General features: G+C 36.9%; 1 protein-coding gene across 1 annotated transcript in view; it reads right to left on the reverse strand.

Annotated features, from left to right (window-relative positions):
* Positions 1-23,943, reverse strand: part of HNMT (histamine N-methyltransferase) — a gene marked incomplete at both ends in the record, with an annotated part of 39,799 nt that overhangs the window by 15,391 nt on the left and 465 nt on the right. The window contains one exon of the mRNA XM_080690042.1: positions 18,032-18,084. Within this exon, the coding sequence (XP_080546168.1) occupies positions 18,032-18,084 (53 nt within the window). The remainder of the gene's footprint in view (positions 1-18,031; positions 18,085-23,943) is intronic.

Below are 23,943 nucleotides of genomic sequence, written 5' to 3' on the forward strand. Positions count from 1 at the left end.
CCTGTTTCTCATGCCTCCAAATTAAGTTTTACACTTTTATTCAGTTAGGTTATGATGCTGACCTTCATTAAAATGGAAATACCTCTTGGCAAGATTAGCATATGAAAATTATGTTAGGCTTTAATGTTTTGGCATAAATGACATTAACAGAACCTTTCCAAGGTCAGGCATGGCAGGCAGTAAAAGCATAGGGCATAAGACTGGGAGATCTGGAAGGAAGGATGAGAAAGATGAAGCAGAAACAGAAGATGTTGAGCTAGAAAAAAAAAAAAAGGACAGCCAAGAGCATAATGAGAGTCCCAAGTAATGGGATTTGGACCCTGGAGATTTTATATATGGAGGGGGAAGAGGAGAGTGGGCATGAAGCAGAAATGGATAATAAAAAAGTTTATTTTTCTCTAAAGCTTGACTTACTACATGAACTTTTTATTCCTTCCCTAACAACTATAGCTACCATTTACTGGTCATTTAGTTTGTGCCAAACTCTGTACTAGGCGCATTACCTGGAATCTCTCATATATTCCTGATGGAAAGCTCCAGGACATTTTCCCAACCAGATAAGGTGGTCTGAGTATTCTGACATTCCGGAGATACTGACATGCCTGAACTTTATGGACCATCTGTTTAACTCTACAGTGTTTTTTCTTCTAATTACTTTATATTAATAAGTAGAAAGATATCAAATAATAAAAAAACAAAAACTAAGAAGTATTTTACTCTTCTCCACAGTAACTATTTTTAAGAAAAATGTATAAGGCAAAAGGCAGATTTAAAAAAATTGTAATGAGTTAATGAGAAGTAGATCCCAGCTTGCCCCGAAGGATGAGAAAATGAAAGTTCTATCTCTCTCAGCCCAGCCAGTATCTTAAATGAAAAGAAGTTCAATTATGAAGATCTCAAATTCAACACTTTGAAAGAAACAACTGAAATGCAATCATTTTCCCCTCTGGGCCTTAACGAGTTCTTCTCCTAAGAGGGCTGGCCTCCATTGACCTACTTCCTCCAAGTAGGTCTTATCCTTGAAATTGCTACCACCTCTCAACAGCATCATCTGCTGGGAACCAAACCATATCAGTCACCCCACTTGCGAAGTCAGAATAGACTCTACCTGGTTTCTTCTGAGGAAACATTTCATTTCCTCCTTTTGTTATTCATTCATTTTTGCTAAGGATGCACCATACCTGAACTCACACTCCAGAGGTTGCTTTCCAAACTTGTGGTTTGGTGCGTCAATTGCAGTTCTAGCATGGTGTCCTCCATGAGGTGTCCTCAGCCAGGAGGAAGGACTGCCTGCCTCTGAATATGCCGGAGCTGTGCTAGAGATGATCTGCCATTTGAGAAGATCTGAAATGTTTCTATCTCTTTTAGGAGAACGAGATCTCTTTACATCCCAAAGGGGAAAATATGTTGCTTCTTTCAAAATGTTGAATTGGAGATCTTCATTAATTGAATATATATTATATATATTATATATATTTAAGACAGTGGCTAGGCTGATAGGGGATAGAACTTTCATTTTCTTATCCTTTGGGGCAATCTCTCTCTTCTCTCCCCTCTTCTCTCTTCTCTCTTCCCTTTCTCTCTCTCTCTCTCTCTCTCTCTCTCTCTCTCTCTCTCTCTCTCTCTCCCTTCCCTCCCACCCCCAGCTACCATGAACTGGGCTGTTTTACTCCATGACATGTTTCTGCCATGCTGCTCTGCCTCTCCACAGGCCTAATAGCAACAAGGCCAAGCAACTGTGGACAGAAACCTCTGAAACCATGAGCCAAAATAAACATTTCTTTTTTAAGTCATTCATCACTTGTATTTTTGTCACTGCAATGGAAAACTAAACTTCTTCCCCAGAAAAAAAGAGGGTCAAGAGATAGTTGAGAATGTCCACTGTATTATACTTTAGTCTACCCATTTAGCACAGCACTTACTCATAAATATTTGCTTGAAACTTTACATGTATGCTTTTTATTATCCATTCACCCCCCAAAGCTTTATTCTTTCTTTTATCCTCCTTCCCTTCCCTTTGATATGTTTCCTACAAAATGATTCTTTGCTTCCTCTTCTCTGTCTTTATGAGCAATGTCCTTGTTCAGGTCCAAATCATTTTATCCTGAGAATACTGCATTAATATCCTAATAGGTCAACCTATCTGTCTCTGGTCTTGTCTCCCACAAAACCATCACCATGAAATCATTTTAAACTCTGCACTAAGTGAGCCCTTCATTTCCCCAGCTAAAATCTCCTAATGACTTTGATTAGTTGGTTTAGAGTCACACTCACAATTTCATAATTTGAAACTTTCAGTTACAGGAACTCCAAATCACTTGCATCCTCCCCTTCTCCCCCCAGCCCTCGTGCTCTTCTGTGATTTTTTTTCTTTTACCCATGCTTTCTTTTTCCTGCATACTCTTTCTCATTTTTCATGTCATCTGACTAACTCTTCTGCATCTTAAACTTCACCAAAAATGACTAATTATCCTGGTGGCCTTTTCTACAGAGCCTGGAAATAACCCCACAAGTCTCCATACAGTGACTACTCATCAACTGACTGGAGTTGGCAACACAGATAAAACCTACTCATCTTCCCTGAGTTAAAGTATTGCTTTTCTCTGCTTATTTGATTCACTAACAAAGGCTTGATTTCAATACATTTGTTAAAACAAACAAACAAAAAAGAATCAAAATGCTAGATCCAACAACTGAACTGGTTTGATCATCAATCACTGAAAAGCACAGGAGTGGTTAGGAGACCCTACAGGACCATGATCTCACAGTAAAAGAAGTCCAAAAAGAGGAAAAGGAGACCATTTGTTCTTGTTCAATTGGATCCCTGAGCTGGAGCCACAACATTATGAGCATGTTGCAATATCAGGCATCAAGCTCCTGTAAGTGTTTTGAGAAAGCAACAAGGCAAACTAGTGTGCAAAAAGGATAGCAGAAAGTAAATGAGATGTTAAGTCCATCAAAGAATACAGACATATTCAGCACATCCAGTACCTGAATGATATGTAGATAGACCAGGCATGGTATAATATCTGCCTGTAAGCATAGTACTTGGCAGGCTAAGATGAGAGGATTGCAGGTTCAAGACCAGATTCAGCAATTTAGACTTCCAGCAACCAAGTAAGACCTTGTTTCAAATGAAAATATAAAATAGGGTCATGGGTACAGTTAGAGGTAGAATGCCTGGGGGTTTAAACACCAGTACCAAAAAAGAAAGGAAGGAAGGAAGGAAATGAAGGATATCATGTATGGAGAAAGGGAGGGAATAGAGAGGGAGGTGCTGGGGGAGGCTCAGTAAGGACTATGTGCATATATGCCCTTATCACTCTGAACTACATTATGATATCAGACTAAAATGCACCAACAAAAGTATATATAAAATAATTTATTTTAGGGGAAGTGCGGTAATACATGCTTAGTTTATGGTTTCCTTTCACATGTGAGCTGCCATTTGGCATTACTTGATCATAAATATGACAAATGTAGACAACTTACTTTTTACATCCTAATCTTAAGGTACCTAAATACCAACAGCTATATGGGTTAACTAAAGCCATATTAAGAAATGGCATTAAGTGTTTTCCCTTAGAAACAAATATCTGTCAAATGGAGAAATCAAAATGATGAAATGGCTCTTACTACAGAGCATCCTTTGCTCTTCCTTTTCCTTTCTTTTCTGTTTTCATTTATTTTCTATTCTTTTCTCCTACTTTGGTGAATAGCAAAGCATATTAATGAGTTTGGAGTCTGGGCATGTTATGATATACCAACTGATTTTCTCTGCGATCAAAGTTTGGAATTTGAACAGTTAGGCAAATCCAAATATGTGTCAGCATAAATCAATGGGTTATAGAGCACTTTGTTTCAATATACAATGCATAGAAAAGTCTGCTCTGAATTAAAATCAGTGGTTCTCGCAAGGTGGTGAAACTTTGGGTCATTTTTAATTCTTTTTTTCTTATTTGTAATTTAAGATGCATCTTACAAAAGTTCAGTCAAAATAATTATTTTTAAAGTTTTTATCTTCCAACTGAAAAGCTCTTCTGGATGGTTAATTTTGAGCTAACTCGGCTTAGCCATGGAATGCCTAGATATTTGGTTGAGCAGTGTTCTGTATGTGTCTCTCTCTGACGGTGTTTCTGGTCAGTACATTAAGTAAAGCAGGTGCCTCCTTAAAGAAGGTGGGTTTCATCTAATCAGTGGAAAACCAAAGTAGAACACTATAACTTGGACATTGGTCCTTTTTGGTGCTTAAACTCAGAGGATTGGGTCTTAAGACCAATAGCTTCCAGACTGGAACATCCGCCACCAGCTCCCTAGGTCTCTAGCCTGCACACTGCAGATCTTGGAGTTTCTCAGTCTTCATAATTATTTGAACTAATTTCTGATTTTAAACACATATTAAATAGATAATATTCATATGATGATATATATATATATATATATATATATATATATATATATATATCTCCTATTCTGTTCTCTGTAGAACTCTATCATGCCTTTTCTTCATCCCACCAAACAAAAAACTACAATAAAGGAGGTACAGGTCTGGATTGATTATGGTTATTTTATATGCAAATGACCATCCTAAGGCGAGCATAACCAAATGTGGAGCAACTCATATTAGCAACAATTTGGCATTTAGTTTAATATCATTATTTAACATCTATAATAATGACCTTTCAACATTAGTACCATCTATATTATGAAGTTTCTAATTAGACATCCTTAAATAAGAGAGCCTTTAGAGTTTATTAATTACCTTTCACATGTTGGATGCATATTTGATTTATAAAAGTATAAAATTTTGATTTTATAAAGCAGGGCTGCATTTTCATAAATGTTAGTGTATGTAAAAGATGACTATCCATTAAATCACACATGAACTTTATCTGGTGACTCAAAAGACTGGTCCACTCAGTTGAGTCTTTCAGTTCTGGGGAAGTGCACTAGTAAAAGAGGCTGTCAAAGAAAACTTTGATTGCTTAAGCATATGGATAAGCAGGTAGATAGCTTTTTAGATGGATACATGAATGTATGGACAAACTGACAGAGACTGATAACATAGCTAGTTGGATGATTAGAAGAAAAGTATATAGTAAAAAGGTAAATCACAGCTTGAAAAAACAAATTTTATAAGTGCTCTGCTATGACAGGAAAATATAAAAGCATTTTTGAATGGTAGAATATGGAGACAAGCTAGAAGGAAATCCCTAGCAAAAGTCCTGCCAAGCCTCCTTCTTGGCTGACACCTTTTACAAAATATATTCTGAGGACATGTTTTTAAGTTCAATATACACTGCCATTTGTATTATTCATGGACACAGTATCTGCTGAAGGAGATCTCAAGTCAATCCAGGGACGCAGTTAGGATGGTGTTATGATCAAATATAGAATGTCCCCTGAAGAGCTTGGGTTGATATGGTTGAGTGTTGGAATTTCATCAGTAGATAAATCTACTTTGATGGATTTACCTGGGTGGTAACCTAAGCCAGTGGAGTGTGGCTGAAGAAGGGGCCCTGGGGCTGTGGCCTAAGGGATCATGCTTGTGTCTTTGAATAGCCTTGCTTGTTCTCCCTCTCTTTCTGCCCTCCATGATATGAGGAATAAAGCCCATGGACTCTCCTTCTCTCCTGATTTCAGCCCCCATGATGTGAGAGCAAAGCCCTTGCTCTCTGCTTCCACCCAACATGCCCTGAGATTCAAAGACCCTGGCCTCACATAAACTGGACCCAGAATCTCCAAAAACTGTGAGCAAAGAAATTTTTCTTCCTCTAAGTTGGGTGGTCAGTCATTTTGAATTATAACAGTGAGAATACTGCCTAGTGGTTTTGTAAATTCTTACCCTAGAGGTTTTGGTTCCTATGGAGTTGTCTCTAGTGCATACCTGTTTTGTGTGTAGGCATTTTAGGCAGACAAGAGAGTGTACCACATATATTGTCTTTTCTATCTTAAACTAATGTTTGCTTATAAAAATGATAACCTGTTTGCTACAATGTAGAGACAGATCATAGAACTTCATAAGCTGATAATATACGAACTCTCTTATTAATCTCATGATTGTAATTAAATCATTACAATGACCCTAGTCAAATGGCACAATCCTTTTCATTTTTCCTTACAGTGCTACCAGACTTCCATATAACTTTTTACATGTTATTTCCTATTAGTGCATTGAAATAGTACATGATAGTGAGATTCAAAGTGATACAAGCATACATATACCCAGCACTTGGTGTAGTTCCTTCTCCATCCTACCCCAGTAGCTCCTCCTCCCACTCCCTACATGGTTAGTGAGATTGGTAGTGATACCTTCATTTATGGATATAGTATTATTTGAACTATTTTCTTCTTAGATTCTCCTTTTTCCTCTTCCTACCTCCCTCCCCCAAGTCTCTTTCACTATCTACTGGTCTTTCCCCTGGTTGATCTCAAGTCTCTTATCTTTCCTATTTTCTCTCTAATTTCCACATGACATATAGAGACACGTGACCCTTGAATTTCTGAGACTGACTAATACTCTGGTTTCTCTTCATATCATATAAATTTCTTTTTATTTTATATAAATTTAAAAAGTTATTTAAACCTCTCTTACCCTTGTTTCTTCACTATTAAATGGGGGGACTATAACTACACTCATTTTCTTATGGCATAGGGTAACTGTTTTTAAAGTTTGTTTTTTGTAACGTTTGGTTTTGTTTTTGTTTCTTTAGTTTAATTTCACATGTCACACTTACAATAATCCTGAACTGTAAAATCAGTGCAAGTAGTTAATATAGTTAATTGGGTCAAAAATATGGTCACAAAAGTTATTATTTATCATTCACATTCTGGGACAACAAAAGAAAGCACCAATAACTATTTAATAAAAGTCAATGACTTGTTTTGAAATTTTGTATGTTGTAATGCCTTTCTTGCCACCATGGATCTATTAATGATCTATTATATGCCAGGATATAAATTTATAGAGATAAGTATTAAATGAAGAGGCATATTGACAACTGCACAAACTCATTAGTAATCAGATTAAAATTGCAATGCAATATCAATTTATATGTATTGGACTTACAAAAAATCAGAAAGCTGAAGAGTATTAAGTATTGAGTACTCTTTCCTAGAAGAAATTTCATTAAAGTTGGTAAGAACAGAGACTATAGTTGGCATTATGGAGTCTAATTTGGTAATATTTATTCAAATTAAATATATGCGCAGCCGGGCCTGGTGACGCATGTTTGTAATCCCCGCACTTGGGAGGCTGAGACAGGAGGATCGCACAGGTTCGAAGCCAGCCTCAGCTACGTAATGAGGCTCTCAGCAACTCAGTGAGACCCTGTTTCCAACTAAAATATAAAACAGGTCTGGGAGTATAGCTCAGAGGTAGAAAGCCTCTGGATTCTACCACCAGTACCACCAAAATATAAATAAAATAAATACATAAATAAGTAAATATATGTACAACCTATGATTCACAAGTCTTGAATTTGGAATATATAAATACATAATGGAGAAAAAATTTTGACAGAGGTATGAAGCATCAGGATGCATAGTACCAGCTGTATGAAATACCAGGAAATTTACTACAGCATCATTTGTGATAAAATGAGGCTGAAGACAAATCAGACCAAAAAAACCTGAAAATAATAATTAAGTGGATGCACAGCACTTATTGCAGTATTCTGCAATAGCCAGAATCCAGGGATCGGGTACACATCTAGCAATACAGATGAATCTTCAAAGTACAGTATTCAAAAGAAAAAAAAAAGAACAAGAAAATGAGTAATATATTGAAAAACCAAAACATGTCACCACAAACAGCCTCTTTAACATAAAAATTGTTTTTTGAGCTTAAGATAATTCTTAAGAAGCAGCAAAAGGAAGAAAAACTCTGTCCATCTTCCTGCTTTTCTGCCTAAAACTCGAATACAAATTCTCCTTCATTGAAGACAGTTCTGGATTCTTCTCAGCCCTGAGACACAGAAAAAGGAATCTGCAAAGGAATCTTAGTCTTCTTCCCTTCTGCCCATGTGCACTTTCCCATAGTTCCCAGCCCTTAGAAGCCTAGAACTCCTTTATTTTACTCTATCATTCTCCTACAAGACTCATTGTTCTTTGTTGAAAGTGTTCTGTGAGCCAAAGCTTTAATCTGCTGCTTTGAGTTACTTCTCAAGAAGCTTTCTCGGAGACCAGCACTGTACCCTTTATTAAACATGTTTGTTTTCTCTTGTTAATCTCTCTTTCCTTACAGCAGCCCATCCTGACTAGGAAACTCATTAAGATTGAGGAATTTTTTTTTCAGCTCTTATAACATACAATGTACATCATACAGGATGGACAATAGAAAAAGAATTTTTAAAAACATATACACTGGCCAGGTGTGGTTGGTACATGCCTATCATCCCGGTACTTGTGAGGCTGAGACAGGAGGACTGAAGGTTCAAGGACAGCCTCAGCATGGTAGCAAGACTCAGCAACTCAGGCAGACCTGCTTTCAAAACAAACAAACTGCCGGGGCGTGGTGGTGCACGCTTGTAATCCCTGTGCTTGGGAGGTGGAGATAGGAGGATCACAGGTTTGAAGCCAGCCTCGCTGTCTTAAAAGACCCTATTTCCAAAGAAAAACATATATAAAAAAAAATACGCCTGGGAATATAGCCTGGAGGTAGAAGGGTTTCCAGGAACCCTAGTACCACCAAACCAAATCAAACAAAACCAAACAAAACCAAACCAAACAATAACAAAAAAGCAAACAAAAAGCCCCAAACAAACAAACAAACAAACAAACAAAAAGGGCTAGGGGTGTATGTTGGAGGTATTATGCCCCTGGGTTCCATCCCCAGTACCATAAAAAATAAAATAAAAATGGCAATGGAAGATGCATAACACATTACAGACAGATATTATTACAATACAAAAAGTCTGCTGAGATCCTCTATGACTTCCCTTCTAAAATATATAGCACCAAACAGCTTATGTTATTACAACATATAAAGGGGAGAAAAAAACTTTTATTAAAATTATTGATTGGTGAATCTGGGGAAGCTATGTGACCATAATTTACTTTAACAGTTAATAAATTTTAGTTTAATCAAAACTGGTTTTTTAATTGGTTGGATTGTGGCTTTTTGTCTATTCTTTTTATTCCTGTATTATTTTCTATCATAGACAACATGACCGCTTTTTATTTGGGAAGATGAACAAAAACTAAGCTTTTAAGAATCTCCTTTCCTCCAAATCTGCTCCTTTATGTTACTCTAACCATCAAATCTGACACGACTATAGAATGAATGATCTTGTCTACTTTCTGAGTTATTTTGAATGTTTTAGTTAAAGTCAGATAGTCTTATAGTTGTAATTATTTTTTTTATACTGGGGATTGAACCCAGGGGCATTCTACCACCAAGATACATTGCTACACTCCCAGCCCTTTTTATTTATTTACTTATTTATTTTGAAACTCAGTCTCACCATGTTGCTGAGGGTCTCACTAATGTGCTAAGGCTGGCCTCACAGCTGTGATCCTCCTGGCTCAACCTCCCAAGTACTAGGATTATAGATCTGTGCCTCCATGCCTGGCTTATAGTTGTAACATTTGCCTTCATACAAACTATATTTCAATTAAATTTCTATATTTGATGAGGGACACTTAACTGAGATTTCTGACAGTGGATCTAATTTAAAAAAATCAAAAACTAGGGAAAGAGGGTAGTTAGTGTCTCATTTTCCAGACAACTTTTCTACTAACTGAACTGTAAGAATATATATATATATATATATGTATATGTATGTATGTATATATATATTTATGTGTGTATATATACACAAATATACATGTGTGTACATATATATGTACATATACATATGTGTGTTGTACGCGGCACACGCATGCATGCATGTGTGTGTGTGTGTGTGTGTTTGTGTGTGTGTTACTAAGTGTTGAGCCCAGGGGCACTATGCATCTGTGCTATACCTCCAACCCCTTTTTATTTTTAAATAGGCTCTCACTAAATTTCTGAGAGTCTTGCTAAATTGCTAAGGCTGGCCTTAAACATGTAATCCTCATGTCTCAGCCGCCCAATGAAAATCCCCCATTCCTGGGATTACAGGCAGGCATCACCAGACCCTGCACAAAGATACATTTAATATGACAGCAAAGGAATGTTGTATTTTTGTTTCAAATACAAGATAATTTAATTAAAAATAGGAAATATATAAATTAAAAATAGAAAAATAGAGACAAAACTGAGCTCAAATTTAGTATGATCAAAAATTCTCTTATGCATATTTGTTAATCTCTCTGTTCTTTAAATTGTATGTCTATGAATTAGGAATAACTGAGTCTATGCCACTCTAAGTGTTAGAGGTAATATAGGGAGACAATTTGCCATGGTTTGTGATATACTCTAAATATTCAATAATTTGAAATGATTCTATATTAATTCAAGGAATACCTTTGCACACCTAGTTAAGCTGCCAAACTTTAATCCATGAAGCAATGAATAAAACAAACAAAATCACCCATTTTTTTATGGATGGCAACAAGTTCCATGGAGAAAACCAAAGCAGGAAAAAATGCGGGTTAAGTAGTATGAGTTTTGCAGTTTTCAAATGAGTGGTCAAATAAGCTTCTCAGAAAAGGTGACATTTAAAGGAAGCCAGAAGAATAGGGATGAGGGCATTGACGATTTGCCTTTCTAAATGGGCAGCTCTGTAGTAAAATGACAAGTCAGAAGAGCATCCATCACGCATTCCTGACGTCTGGCTTGTCCCGCTGACTGATCCCACAGGAAATGAAACACAAATCCCCGCTTGAGAACCCCGGGGCTTCCCCAAATGAGAAAATCTGTAGGTCAAGAAAAGGGAGGATTAAAGACTGGCAATATCTCTTGCCATTTCATTTCGGTCTATTCTTGCTTCATTTCTCCCATCAAAATATATGTGAATTCTTTAGATTATCAGCAGGAAAAAAAAAAAAAACTTATCCTGTTACATGTTGAAATAGATTATTATCATCCTTGTTCCCTCTACTAATATATTGGGCAAGAAAAAATTGTTTCTAGGAAGAAAGATTGGTCAGATAACCCTGTGCTTGGTGATGAAATATAATTTCAGCCCTAGCTTTGCAACCACAGCAACAATCATCTGATTGTGAGTTGCATTGTGAATGATAGAAGATTCTTGACAGGAGCCTCTCTTGGCTTCCCTTCTTTATCTATGTTTTTATTTTTCCTGGATGTCTCTGTATTTAAACAGTCTGTCAGTATGGAAGGATGAGAGAGGAATATTAACATTGCTGTGGGGTCTCAGGAAGGGATTATAAATATAAATTCTGAGTTAAAAGAGCATCACCATTATATGCTCTAGTGTTAGGAAAATGTGTGAAATAAATGCTCTATGAACCATCATCCAAAAGAACGTAGAAATCAAGAGTTTCCTCATAACTAGATAGAGACCACAAAGCTTTTACAGCCTAGACTGGGAAGTTGTGTATATACATATGCATGCGTTTGTGTGCTTTAGTGAAACACATTTAGCAGCCAGGAATGCTTTTTAAGGGTCTCCATGTTTTCATATCACATTAATTTCAGCAATTGTTTCTAGGTTTTAAGAGTAATGCATTGCATTCTAAATAGTGGTGTCTGCCCTTTGGTGTATCTGGTGTATCTTCAACATTGAAGTTCCCTAAAATTATTTTTAGGGAACATCATACAGTGGAGCTTTATTATTATTCAACATTTAATGAGTGTTTTTTTTTCTGCTAGATGATACATTAAAAGAAGAAACCCACATTCTTTTTCGTAAGGAAGAATGTTAATTTACAGTGCATACATTTATGCCTGAAAAACATTCCAGAAGGTAGTAATGGGCAATGTATTCTCCTTGCTCTGGGCTTTGCTTAAAAGAGAATCATTTTATCTGTCCCACTATTCAGTTTTTATGTTTCAATGTCAGAAAGTTATATAAGGGTTACACAGAACCAAAATTCAAATAATCTCACTTTTCCAGCTTTCCATTTCTATTTTTATTAACCTATCATATAACAAATCAATCATCATATCCTATAGAATATCATTGCATATAAGTATGTTGATAAATTCTAATCCACTTAAGCAACTCACAGATGAAATACTGGTGATACGAGCCCTTCTTAATTTTTGGTTAAAAACCTTAGTGATAGCTTCTGAGAACAGTTATATTTGGTGCTTTTCTTATTCTGTAAAACAGATATCAGCATTCCTACAAAGATTAAAACATAGTAGAAACTGGGCATGGTGATACAAGCTTGTAATCCCAGCATTTGAGAAGCTGAGACAGGACAATCGTGGTTTGTGGACAGCCTCAGCTACTTAGTGAGGCCCATTTCAACTCAGTGAGACTCTATTTTAAAATAAAAAAATAAAAAAAATTGGAACTGAGGGTGTAGCTCAGAGGTAGAATGCCCCTGGGTTCCATACCCAGTACCACCAAAAAAAAAAAAAAAAAAAAAAAAGAGAGAGAGAGAATTTGGCCACCATCACAATCTTCTCTTTACAAAGAAGAAATCTGAGAATCATTGAGTTAGAACAAAACCCACTTCTCTTTAGTTCAGTTCAACATGTTGTAATAAACAGATAAAACACTTAATTATTAACTTTGTAAATGAGAGATCAGGTGCTCAGTTAATGACCAACTACTTGAAAATTTAATCTTAACAGATTCTTAATTGTGTCATCTTTAATAAGTGACACAGTTTTAATGTTTTAAGATAGTTGGAACCAGGAGAATGAATATAATCAGAGTAGAAACTAGAAGAACAGGCACATGAGGTTTAGAAACCAGGGAGTGACAGGAAGCAAAGGCGAGTACTTTCCAATGATCCAGAGTGAGCCAGTAGCCTAGATCAACAATTAGGAATGATTAGAGAAACACTGAGAATTTTTTCCTGCCTAAAAAATATAACCTAAGTGCACATATTGTGCTATTTAGCTATTTCCTGTTGGACAAAGTGCAAAATATTTGCACCCCAAGACCAATAGTTGAAAACTCCAGAAAGTAATTTCTTGTTGATCAGCATAAGAAATTGCTAATGATGGAATCTGTAACATCTTGGAAGGTAGAGTCACTTGCCACTTTTAGGGGTGTTTGCATAGACTGGAAAAATACTTTTCAAAAGGATTAGGGCACTCGTACCTGGGGTGTTTGGGTCATCAAATGTGTTTTTTGCCCTGAACATCCATGTTTTTGTGATTAACCTTTCAGGAAATAGGCCTTTCTCCAGTTACATGGCTATTCTAAGTCGGGTTGCATTGGGGAAGTGAAATTCTAATGGGGTGTATAGACATACAATGTTTAGTCCAGTTCTAAATGCTTGCAAACTAAAATAAGTAAGAACTGGTTTATTCATGTGCAAGATGATAGCAATTGTTCCATTATTAGAAGTATATAATCTATAGTAGCATAAAATCTATAAAATTTAGGGCTAATTTATTTCAGATAATCATAGCATGGGGCCTCGAATATAAAGCATCATTAAATGCATTCATAACTAGATAACTAAAAAACAATTCTTAATATGTAATTTTACCAAAAGTTTTTGCCTCACTGTATTGTATTTAAAACTTTTAGTGAACATGAGAATATTGTTTAACAACAAGTACATTACAGCTTTGAAAGAATGGAACGTAATGGCACACCACTGGAGTCATCATCATTAAAAGCAAAGTGAACAAGATTGTTTTGGTTAATTTAATAAGGCTTGAAACGAAAAACAAGAGATAATGAGCAAAGTGGAGACAAGACTATCATTATTTGCAGATTAAATGACTGTGTACTTAGAAAAGCAAATAAACCCAATTGTAATGCCTTAGAACTAATAAGAATTCAGCAATGGCCTGATACAGGTAACAGAGATAGAAAACAATATGGTAATATGGTAGATTCTTCTCTTCTTTTTTGATAGCATTTGAGTGTTGTTGTTTTTTAACTCAGTTTCTGGGGTCATTTTGTTTTTGCTTTGTTTTGCTTTGTGTCTATGTGGTATTGTGAATTGAACTCAAGGGCACTCTGCCTCTGAGCTACATCCCAGCCATTTTCTACTTATTATTTTGAAACAAGTTATCACCAAGTTTTCACAGCTGGCCTAAAACTCAGCCTCCCAAGTATTGGGATTATAGGCATTTACCTCCACTCCAGGCTTCATTCAATTTTACTTGAAATTCCATGGCATGGGGTAATGGTAATTTTTTTGAAGGACAAATTTGTATCTACCGGGGTTTGTGCCAGTCTGGGATACAGTCTCTTAACTAGTGAATAGGTTTCTGGCTGACATTCACTATTGACTACAGCTTTCCAATTTAATAAGCACGCATGCAATTCTGAGGGAGGGGATCTGTTGTTCATTTTATTAGTCATGAACCTATAAATATGGGCCACAGGAGTTTAAAAGTCACAGAGATTGGGGTCAGTACCTAGGGTTTCTTGTAACTTCATTAACAATAACAAATTGAGAGAAAGGATAAAAAAAATTGTTTGGTATTTAATTATATATTTAATACAAAACACACATACAAACCTGTTCAAACTTCACTGAGATCAAGAAGATTTAAAAGTTAACTGTAATTGTATTATGAAATCTTTCATATACGAAAGGTAAATATATGACGCCGGGCGTGGTGGCGCACACTTGTAATCTCCGCGCTTGGGAGGCAGAGACAGGAGGATCGCGCAGGTTTGAAGCCAGCCGCACTGGCTTAAGAGACCCTGTTTCCAAATAAAAACAATATAAAAATAGGTCTGGGAGTGTTACCCGGAGGTAGAAGGGTTTCTAGGAACTCCAGTACCACCAAAAAAAAAAAAAGGCAAATATATGAAAAGAAGTCAAATTTTTTTCTTAAAGTAATTTTGTATTTGGTATCAAGGACATCCAATACACACTGACCTGGGCATGCTGGTTGTTAAAATTTTGAAATATTTGGTAAATAGTCATCCCCCTGCCATCACACCACAGTCCCCAGACATTGCTTCAGAGCCTCCTCCTGCATTTATTTCACACATTTTCCTAACATTGGAATATATCATCTATAGACAACAGTGTTGTCTATCAGGTGTATTTTTTTGATGTGAATGATTACTAAAATACTATACTATATATTGAGTTTGCCATCAATTTCCTTTCTTTTGAACTGCACAGAGCCCTAATAATTGCTTAGCAATTATTTATAAGAGGTATAAAACATCTTTTTAAAAATTCTATATTTTTTCATAAACTGAAAATTCTCTCCTTACAAATACTGGCTTCTAAAAAAGAGAGACTGATAGGCTGCAGAAACATCCTCCCTGATCACATTTCTGAAAAGAAAGTCAAACAACCTCCAAAGAACATGAGCACTAAATGTTATAAAAGCAGCAATTTCACTTAGGAAGGCTTCAGTTGGTTTGCTTTGGGAATGTTTTTAAACTGTGCTGAAAGAAGTGGTAGTACCATTATGAATGCAGAGAGTATTTGCACCAGAGATATGCAGAAAATCACCTGCGGTTGTCTGGGCAACCAAGAAGAGAACATGGAGGAGCTGGGCATGGTGGGTGAGACAGGAGGATCACAGGTTCACAACCAGTTTTAGCAACTTAATAGGACCCTGTTTCAAGATTAAAAAAAAAAATTAAAAATAGGGCAGTGTGTAGCTCAGGGGTGGAATACTCTGCTTCAATTCTGAGTAACACACACACACACACACACACACACACACACACACACACCATCTCAATGGTGAACTGAGATCCTGTGAGATGCGTGATGGGAGCCATAAAGCAGAGTGGAAGGCCAATGGCCTCATTAGCCAGGGATTACAGCTAAGTGACTGATCTGGAAGGACATTCAAGCCACAGGATAATGCAAAACTCCCAGGCACACTATGGATCTCAGAAATGTGTGGAGATCTTTCTCTAAGGCAAGGACAGGCAGTTTCTTGATGTAGTTCAGCAAAGAAAGGCTATAATATAACCATCTCCCAGCTGCTAGAAGAACACTCCAGTTAACTGAAGTGGGCTGTCCCTTCACTTCAAAATGCTGCTTTTCCATGATGGGGACACCTAGACCTAGCAATTTTAAATGTGTTGCTTTTGGCTTCATGTAGCTTGGGTAGTGAAAGCTATGTATCCAGAACTCAAATTTCTTTTGGCGTTCTTCTTATGTTTCTGATCAATTCCTTATGAAGAGTGACCCTAAACAGCACCTGTATTCTCCCCAAGGCAGAGCTTGTTATTAATACAGCGTTCAGCCTCTGCCAGAAGAACTGTGAGTGTGGCTCCCTTTATTTTGATAAGTTTCTATATTAGCTCCTGGGCGCACCTTGATGTAAGGAATTGCTGTGCAGGCTAAGTGTTCCTTTCTCTAGATGGCTCATAAGCATCTGGATAAATTTGCATTCGAAATTCAATTAACTTTATATTAAAAGGTCAATTAACTGGGCCAGGATAGAGATTGTTTTTAATTACTTTTCCTTGTAGGGCTTCTCTTCTTGTCCAAGCACAAGTGACACTATCAAATCATAGTCACACTGTCTGTTGGTTGCCTGAAATTTATATGCAAAACACACTAAAAATGACTGTCTTGGTTAAATTAATTAAAAGGACGCTCCTTAGGCAATTCTTCACCATTGTAATTCTTTGAGCTTACAGTATCAGTAAGAAATAATAGAGTATCTTAGCTTAAACACTCTGTAGAGTATTATTATGACAGTATACTTTGCTGTTTGTCCTTGCTGGTTTCTATTTTCTTACTGAAAGATGATAATCAAATAAAATGAATTTAAGGATTAGTCTTTGTTATATTACAATATAGTTTATGAAAAAGAAACCAATAATGTCATGAAAAACTAGCTATTTCATCTCTCAAGACGGCTCATGATTTTCTTTGTTAATATGGGCAAAATTCAACTCAATTTTAAGGCTCTGGAATCCTTAGTTTTTAACATGCTCAATATCACCACAGGGCACTAAGCAACAATTGGCACTGTAGTATCCATGTTAATGACCAGTAACCTTTACTAAGCAAACACTGAGACAAAAGAAAGCAATGTCTGAATGACAATGTGCATGTATAAATAAAATGTTAGTGTATATTTAGATAACTACTAATTTAAAAATAAAGCAAACACTAGAAATTTGATATGAAACAAAATCTTGAAACTATTGTTGTATTTTGCAGAAGGGGACAGCTTTTGCCTTGTAGGAGCAATAACAATGTGCTAAAAACTTAGATAATTATCCATACTATTATCCATACTATTCTCATTATACTACTACAAGAAAAAGCCCATAATTCTCATTTTATTCATAAGAAAAGCGTAGCTTATGTTTCAGCCTAGCTCTTAGGAATGCTTAGGGGCAGGTAGAAATGCCACCATGTCAATCCACCTTTCCAGAGTCTACATTTTCCCCTAGGATAAAAGCCCTGCCTCTAGGAATAGGGAGGCCACAAAAAGAATATAAAAAGTCACTTCTGAAAAGAGGCTGGGGAGTGTTTTGAGTGCTTAGAGAGCAGGTTTGGAACTCAGTCAGAGGAAGGGAATAGCTTAGGCCAGTTCAATTTAAAGTGTAATTACATCAATAAGTTTATTTTTTCTCTACAAAGAGACTTTTTCCCAGTGAAGAGAGATGTACATCAATTTGCATTCTGGTTCTAATCACCTTATGGATCAATAACAGTGCATGCTCTAAACGGCACAATCCTATGGCAATTCTTAAGAAATTTTCCTTTTCTGTGAATATTAAATCATTTTGGATAAAGTAAAACTTAAAGTTATCCTGTTTCTCATTTTATAAAAAGAAAAAGAGAGTCATGTCTCTTACCCACCTTACAGGTAGTAATGAAAGCAAATGTCCTAAACTCTATAAATACACAGGGGCATTAATCCCAGTTGATTAATTGCTGGTTTTAATGTGTTGGTCTTTTCCAAAAACAAAAGAAAGTAGCTTTCCTAAAGAATGAACACTATAGCCATCAAATAGAATCATGTTTACAGTGGAATACAAACTTTTAAATGTTTTTTTCATACCTGCACCTCCGCCTATGCTCAGAATCTTAATTTCTGATTTTTTGTCTCCAATCCTGAAAAAAAAATTATATAGTTTAAGAAAAATATGTTGGGTGCTTTATAAAATCCAGTTACCAAATGTATTGGAAGAGAACAGGCTACAAATACAGCCCACAGAAATCAAGCCAATGCGTAAGTTCCCAATCATTTCAGTGGTGGTAGCATTCTTTTTAGAGTATCTTGCGAAATAGATTCCACTTATTAACACTCTTGAACTGGGAGACTTAGAGCCATGGACATCTCAGAGGTGTGAAATGCCATTTGTTTGGAGACTAAAGAACAAGGACAGAAAATGTGGGCCTTGGGATCTGGTAATATGACATCAGTCATAAAAAAGGAGAAAGGACAAGGCAGTTCACACTCTTCTGTGATGTCTTTTTCCCTTCCTTTTTCCTACCACATTTTCTATAAAAATATTTGTTATGTGCCTATTTTAGGCACTGAGGTTCAAATATAAATCAGGGTCTACTTGGCTCTCAAGTTATGTGAGATCATAAAGCCCTGAATTGTGTTCTAGCACAAACAATAGCATGTAATAGATGGACTGAGAAGTCAGTCAGTAGGATTTACTTAAAGAAGAAGATGAAGGGGCCAGGCAAGACTATGAGTGTACAGTGACAGCTATATCTCAGCTGGGATGTCTGGGCAAAGGGTAGGGGAAAGTGTAGCTTCACAGCAAATTTATATTTTGTCCTTTTTTATTTTTAAGAAATCTGAATTCAGCAGACATTTGTCCATGCAAGACTTAAGCTGGCTAGGAGAGAGATAAGGTCAATGATATATTCTGGGAAATTATCATTATAAAGCAATGGTCAAAAAAGCACATATGTATCACCCAATGATATTGCCAAGTTCAAAAAATGGTAGGACAATAAGACAACATCACTTTTTAAAAGCCACTGAAAGCCAGGCATGATTGTGCATGCCTGTAATCCCAACACTTGAGAGGCTGAGACAAGAGGATAGTAGGTCAACACAAGCCTCAGGAATTTCATGAGGCCCTCTTAACTTAGTGAAACCCTGTTCAAAATTTAAAAAAAATAATAAGATAGGGCTGGGGGGTAAAGTTCAGAGGTAGAATGTCCCTGGATTCGATCCCTAGTTCTCAACAAAACATTGGGTTATGAGAAATACACAAAAGTGACACAGCTCTTAGAGATGCTTGGAAAATAAAACAGGGATATCCATCAGCTGCGTCAAAAGCAGAAAAGTGTACTACAAACAAATAGAAAATGAAAAATCTCCATTGAGTACGGCAATATGAATGTCTTTGATAACAGCAGGTTTAAAAGAAGGTTGAAGACAGATGCCAGATAGCAGAGAGATTCAAAATGACCTCAGTAAAGAAAGGGCAGATCTAGGAACTGTTAGAATAGGATGAAAGTACGAGAAGGGAAGAGTTACCAGGTAGAAGGGACACATGAAAATAAAAGAACCATGTCTGTTTCTTTGGACTGTGGGATGATAAGCCAGTGATGCAACTCAGGTGAACAGGCCAGTGTGGGGATAACAGGGTGTCCTGCATGAAGACACATGGAACCCTGGTTCTGAGGAAGGCTACAGTCAAAGAGTTCAAATTGCCTTCCAGCTCATAGCCATGAGACTGAGTACCCCCAACCTTTCCTTATTTATTCATTTTTAAGAACGCTTACATCCTGTAGATAAGATAGGAGGGCCATGAAGCACAGCATCCAGGTCAAAAATCCCAGCTTCCTGATGTTACCTTGAATGTTATTTGACCTATACCACCCATCTTATAGGATTGTTAATAATTATATATAACTCATGGAGGAGTTGTATTAAATAATCTAACCCATCAAACTCCCTTAGAGATGCACATGCATGTGGCAAGCACTCAAAATTTGCTAGCAATTACTCTGATTCTAGACATAGATAATCTAATTCCACTCTGAGTTAGATACTATTATTAGCTCATTTTATATATTAATAATAAATAATTATTGAACGCTACTATTTTTAAGCCAAGGATTTAAATGCTTTATATGTAACTTACAATAGCAATAATAAGAAACCTTACTTTGACAGCTACATGTATAACTAACCTCTCAACCATATTCCACCCTCCACCTGCAGATAGGGTGAATTCCTCTCTAGGTAAACAGCAATCTCAGTGAATAAATTTATATTTATTGATACCCGAGGATCTTTGGGAAAGAAGCAAGTCCACATTCAATTAACTATGGCAAGTCACTTATTCAATAAACCTTGAATAAACCTTGTCCTTAAATATACAGATAGAATCCTAAATACTTTTAATTTCCTTATTATTATATCTTTTGTGGGTCTGGGGATGGAACCCAGAGGCAATGGACCTCTGAGCTACACACCCTGCCCTATTTTTGTATTCTTTATTTTGAAACAGGGTCTCACTGAGTTGCAAAGGGCCTCACTAAGTAGTAGCTGAGGCTGTCTGCGAACTGTCTCACCCTTCCGAATGCTGGGATTACAAGCGTGTGCCACCACGCCCGGCCATTTCTTTATTATTAACTAGACAGCGAAGCCTCATCATGTATGTGGGAATCTTTTCAAGCATGAGAAATCAAGACTAAACTTGCAATACAACATCATTTTCAGGATAGAGCAATCATAGCTCTAGAAAAACAAAGTTGTATGTAAAAGAAAATATAAAGTATAAATATTGTTCAATTATGAATAGTATATACATGGACAAAATGGCCTAAGCACTCAAATCATTTAACCAACTGTTATAGTTAGCTATGGCCCCTTGAAGAGCTCAGAAATGCGTGCTTGGAGTTGTTGAGTCATGATAGCTGTAACCTTGACAGTGGATAAACCCACTGCAATGGCTTTATCTGGGTGATGGGCCAGGCCAGTGGGGTGTGACTAGAGAAGGTTGGTCCCTGGGGCAGTGGCCTTAGGGATCAGATGCAGTTCTCTTTCCCTCACTGGCCTTAAGGATCAGATGCAGTTCTCTTTCCCTCACTGGCCTTAGGGATCAGATGCAGTTCTCTTTCCCTCACTGGCCTTAGGGATCAGATGCAGTTCTCTTTCCCTCACTGGCCTTAGGGATCAGATGCAGTTCTCTTTCCCTCACTGGCCTTAGGGATCAGATGCAGTTCTCTTTCCCTCACTGGCCTGAGGGATCAGATGCAGTTCTCTTTCCCTCACTGGCCTGAGGGATCAGATGCAGTTCTCTTTCCCTCACTGGCCTGAGGGATCAGATGCAGTTCTCTTTCCCTCACTGGCCTGAGGGATCAGATGCAGTTCTCTTTCCCTCACTGGCCTGAGGGATCAGATGCAGTTCTCTTTCCCTCACTGGCCTGAGGGATCAGATGCAGTTCTCTTTCCCTCACTGGCCTGAGGGATCAGATGCAGTTCTCTTTCCCTCACTGGCCTGAGGGATCAGATGCAGTTCTCTTTCCCTCACTGGCCTGAGGGATCAGATGCAGTTCTCTTTCCCTCACTGGCCTGAGGGATCAGATGCAGTTCTCTTTCCCTCACTGGCCTGAGGGATCAGATGCAGTTCTCTTTCCCTCACTGGCCTTAGGGATCAGATGCAGTTCTCTTTCCCTCACTGGCCTGAGGGATCAGATGCAGTTCTCTTTCCCTCACTTTCCCTCTTGCTTCTGGCCTTCATGATGTGAGAGCAAAGCCATGTGCTCCCCCTCTCTCCACTTTCTGCCGCCACCATGCCCTGAGATGTTTGGTCCTCAACTTCACATGGACTGGACCTCAAGATCTTCAAAGAAAAGCATAAATTAATAAATATTCTTTCTTCTAAGTGATGTGGTCAAGTCTTTTAGATTATAGCTATAAAAATGCTGAAGAATACACTAGCCAAAGATTTTGACATGATAGATGGAGAAAATGTTCATGTTTACCTTTTTTTTTCCAGACTGGAAGTTGAACCTAGGGGCATTCTGGCTCCAAGTTACACTCTAGCCATACACACACACACACACACACACACACACACACACACACACACATATATATATATACATATATATAATTTTTTAATTTTTTAAAAATTATTTTGAAACAGGGTCTCACTAAGGGCCTCACTAAGTAGCTGATGTTGGCCTCAAACTTGTGATCTTCCTGTCTCAGCTCCCCAAACACTGGGATTACAAATGTGCACCACCATGCCCAGCTCATTTAGCTATTTTAATATAGTAAAATCAAGAAATAGAGAATAGTGTGTGAATAAGAATTATGAAAGAAAATTCCACAAGAAACAAAAGATTTTGAAGACTAGAAAGTGATTAGCTTTTGGAGAACAGGAAGGACAAGGCAATAGCCACTGTTTGTTGTTGGTGTGAGCTTTTTGGGACCACTGGACTTCTTAAAACATGAACATGCCCATTTTAATAAAATGTTAAATTAAGTCAGTGAGTCCATACTCAAGTCCATATTCAATTACACAGTGAGCTGCCCGCTCAGTAAGCCTTACCCTTACATATACAGTGCAACTCTGGACCACTTTTTAATGCTTCCAAAATTGTAAATAATTTTAAGCAAAAAGTTTAAATGGCAGACATGGTGGTGCATGATTGTAATTTCAGTACTTGGGAGGCTAAAGAAGAATCACAGGTTCAGGTTCGCGGCCAGCCTTAGCTATTTAGTGAGGCCCTCTGCAACTTAGTGAGTCTCTGTTTCAAAATAAAGAACAAATAACAGGGCTGGGGGGTGTAACTCAGAGATAGAATGCCCCTGAGTTCAATTCTCAGTGCTAGGAAAAAAAAAAAAAAAGTTTAAAGGCCTTTCAGCTAAATCTAATTTTAAACATTACGTTCAGAAGAAAAAAAAAAACTTTTCTTTATAAATGACATTTTGATTCGGCTATTCCTAATTATGTATTATTATCATAATACAAATTTAGCTGTGACTTTTAAAATTATCAGTCTTTGATAAATTTTATGTTCAACATTCCAGTTAGATTATATATATTTCGAATACAGGCAGCTATCATCCATCATTGATTGTTATATCTACATGTACTACCTCTTTAGACTAAGCTGTGTGGTTTTAAAAAAAAAAAGGCAAGGATCTGGACAAGCAACAGAAATGAACATATACTTTTAGGACTAGAAAATAATGGAGAAATGACTACCTTTAATTTGAAAAATGAGCAAAAAAGATAAAAAGAAGTAAACTACAATTAGTTCCTAATTTTAACTTCTTAGATAAGAAGTTGTCTTTGCTATCTACTTTGATTTTTGTTTCACTATTCTATTATATATTAACTTTAACAGATTATGTAACACTTTTTAAAGAAACCAACATTTAAAAAGTGAGCCATGTAACACTGAAAATAGAAAGGACAGCAGAATTTACGTGCATTCAATGATGCCTGTTCTACTCAGAGAAAGGGAATGCCCTATTTAAAAAAAAAAAAAAAAAACTCACACCTAAAATAGAGAAATTTAGCAAAGGATAAAATATCAGGTTCCTTTGCTGTTTGCCAAAGTCAGACATTTCTTCCCAGTCCCCCATAGCTATTTCCTGAGGCATAGGGAGTTATAGCAATCCATTCCCAGATAGGTGATTTGATTGTCTTTAGCATGTGAATCTGTTACTCTCCTAATGCTTATCAGCTCTAGCACAAATTGAACACATTAATCACACAAAAAAGCATGTGTGGGGAGGAGTCTGTGAGAGGGGTAGAAACTAGTGAATTTCACTGATAATGGAAAATGCTCTTAAAGGCCACACTGCTAATATCAAGTTGAAAAGAAAATACATTTTTTTTGGAGAGTGTTAACTATAAGAAGAGACAAAGGCAAATGAATTCAAATGCCTATTATGCGGGCTAAGAGATGCCCGCCCACACAATTCTCCAGGGCAGCAAGAATTTGGCAATTATTTGTATTTGACTCTAATGAAAAGAA

This window comes from Muscardinus avellanarius, assembly GCF_963383645.1.
Source record: "Muscardinus avellanarius genome assembly, chromosome: 2".
Lineage (NCBI taxonomy): Eukaryota > Metazoa > Chordata > Mammalia > Rodentia > Gliridae > Muscardinus > Muscardinus avellanarius.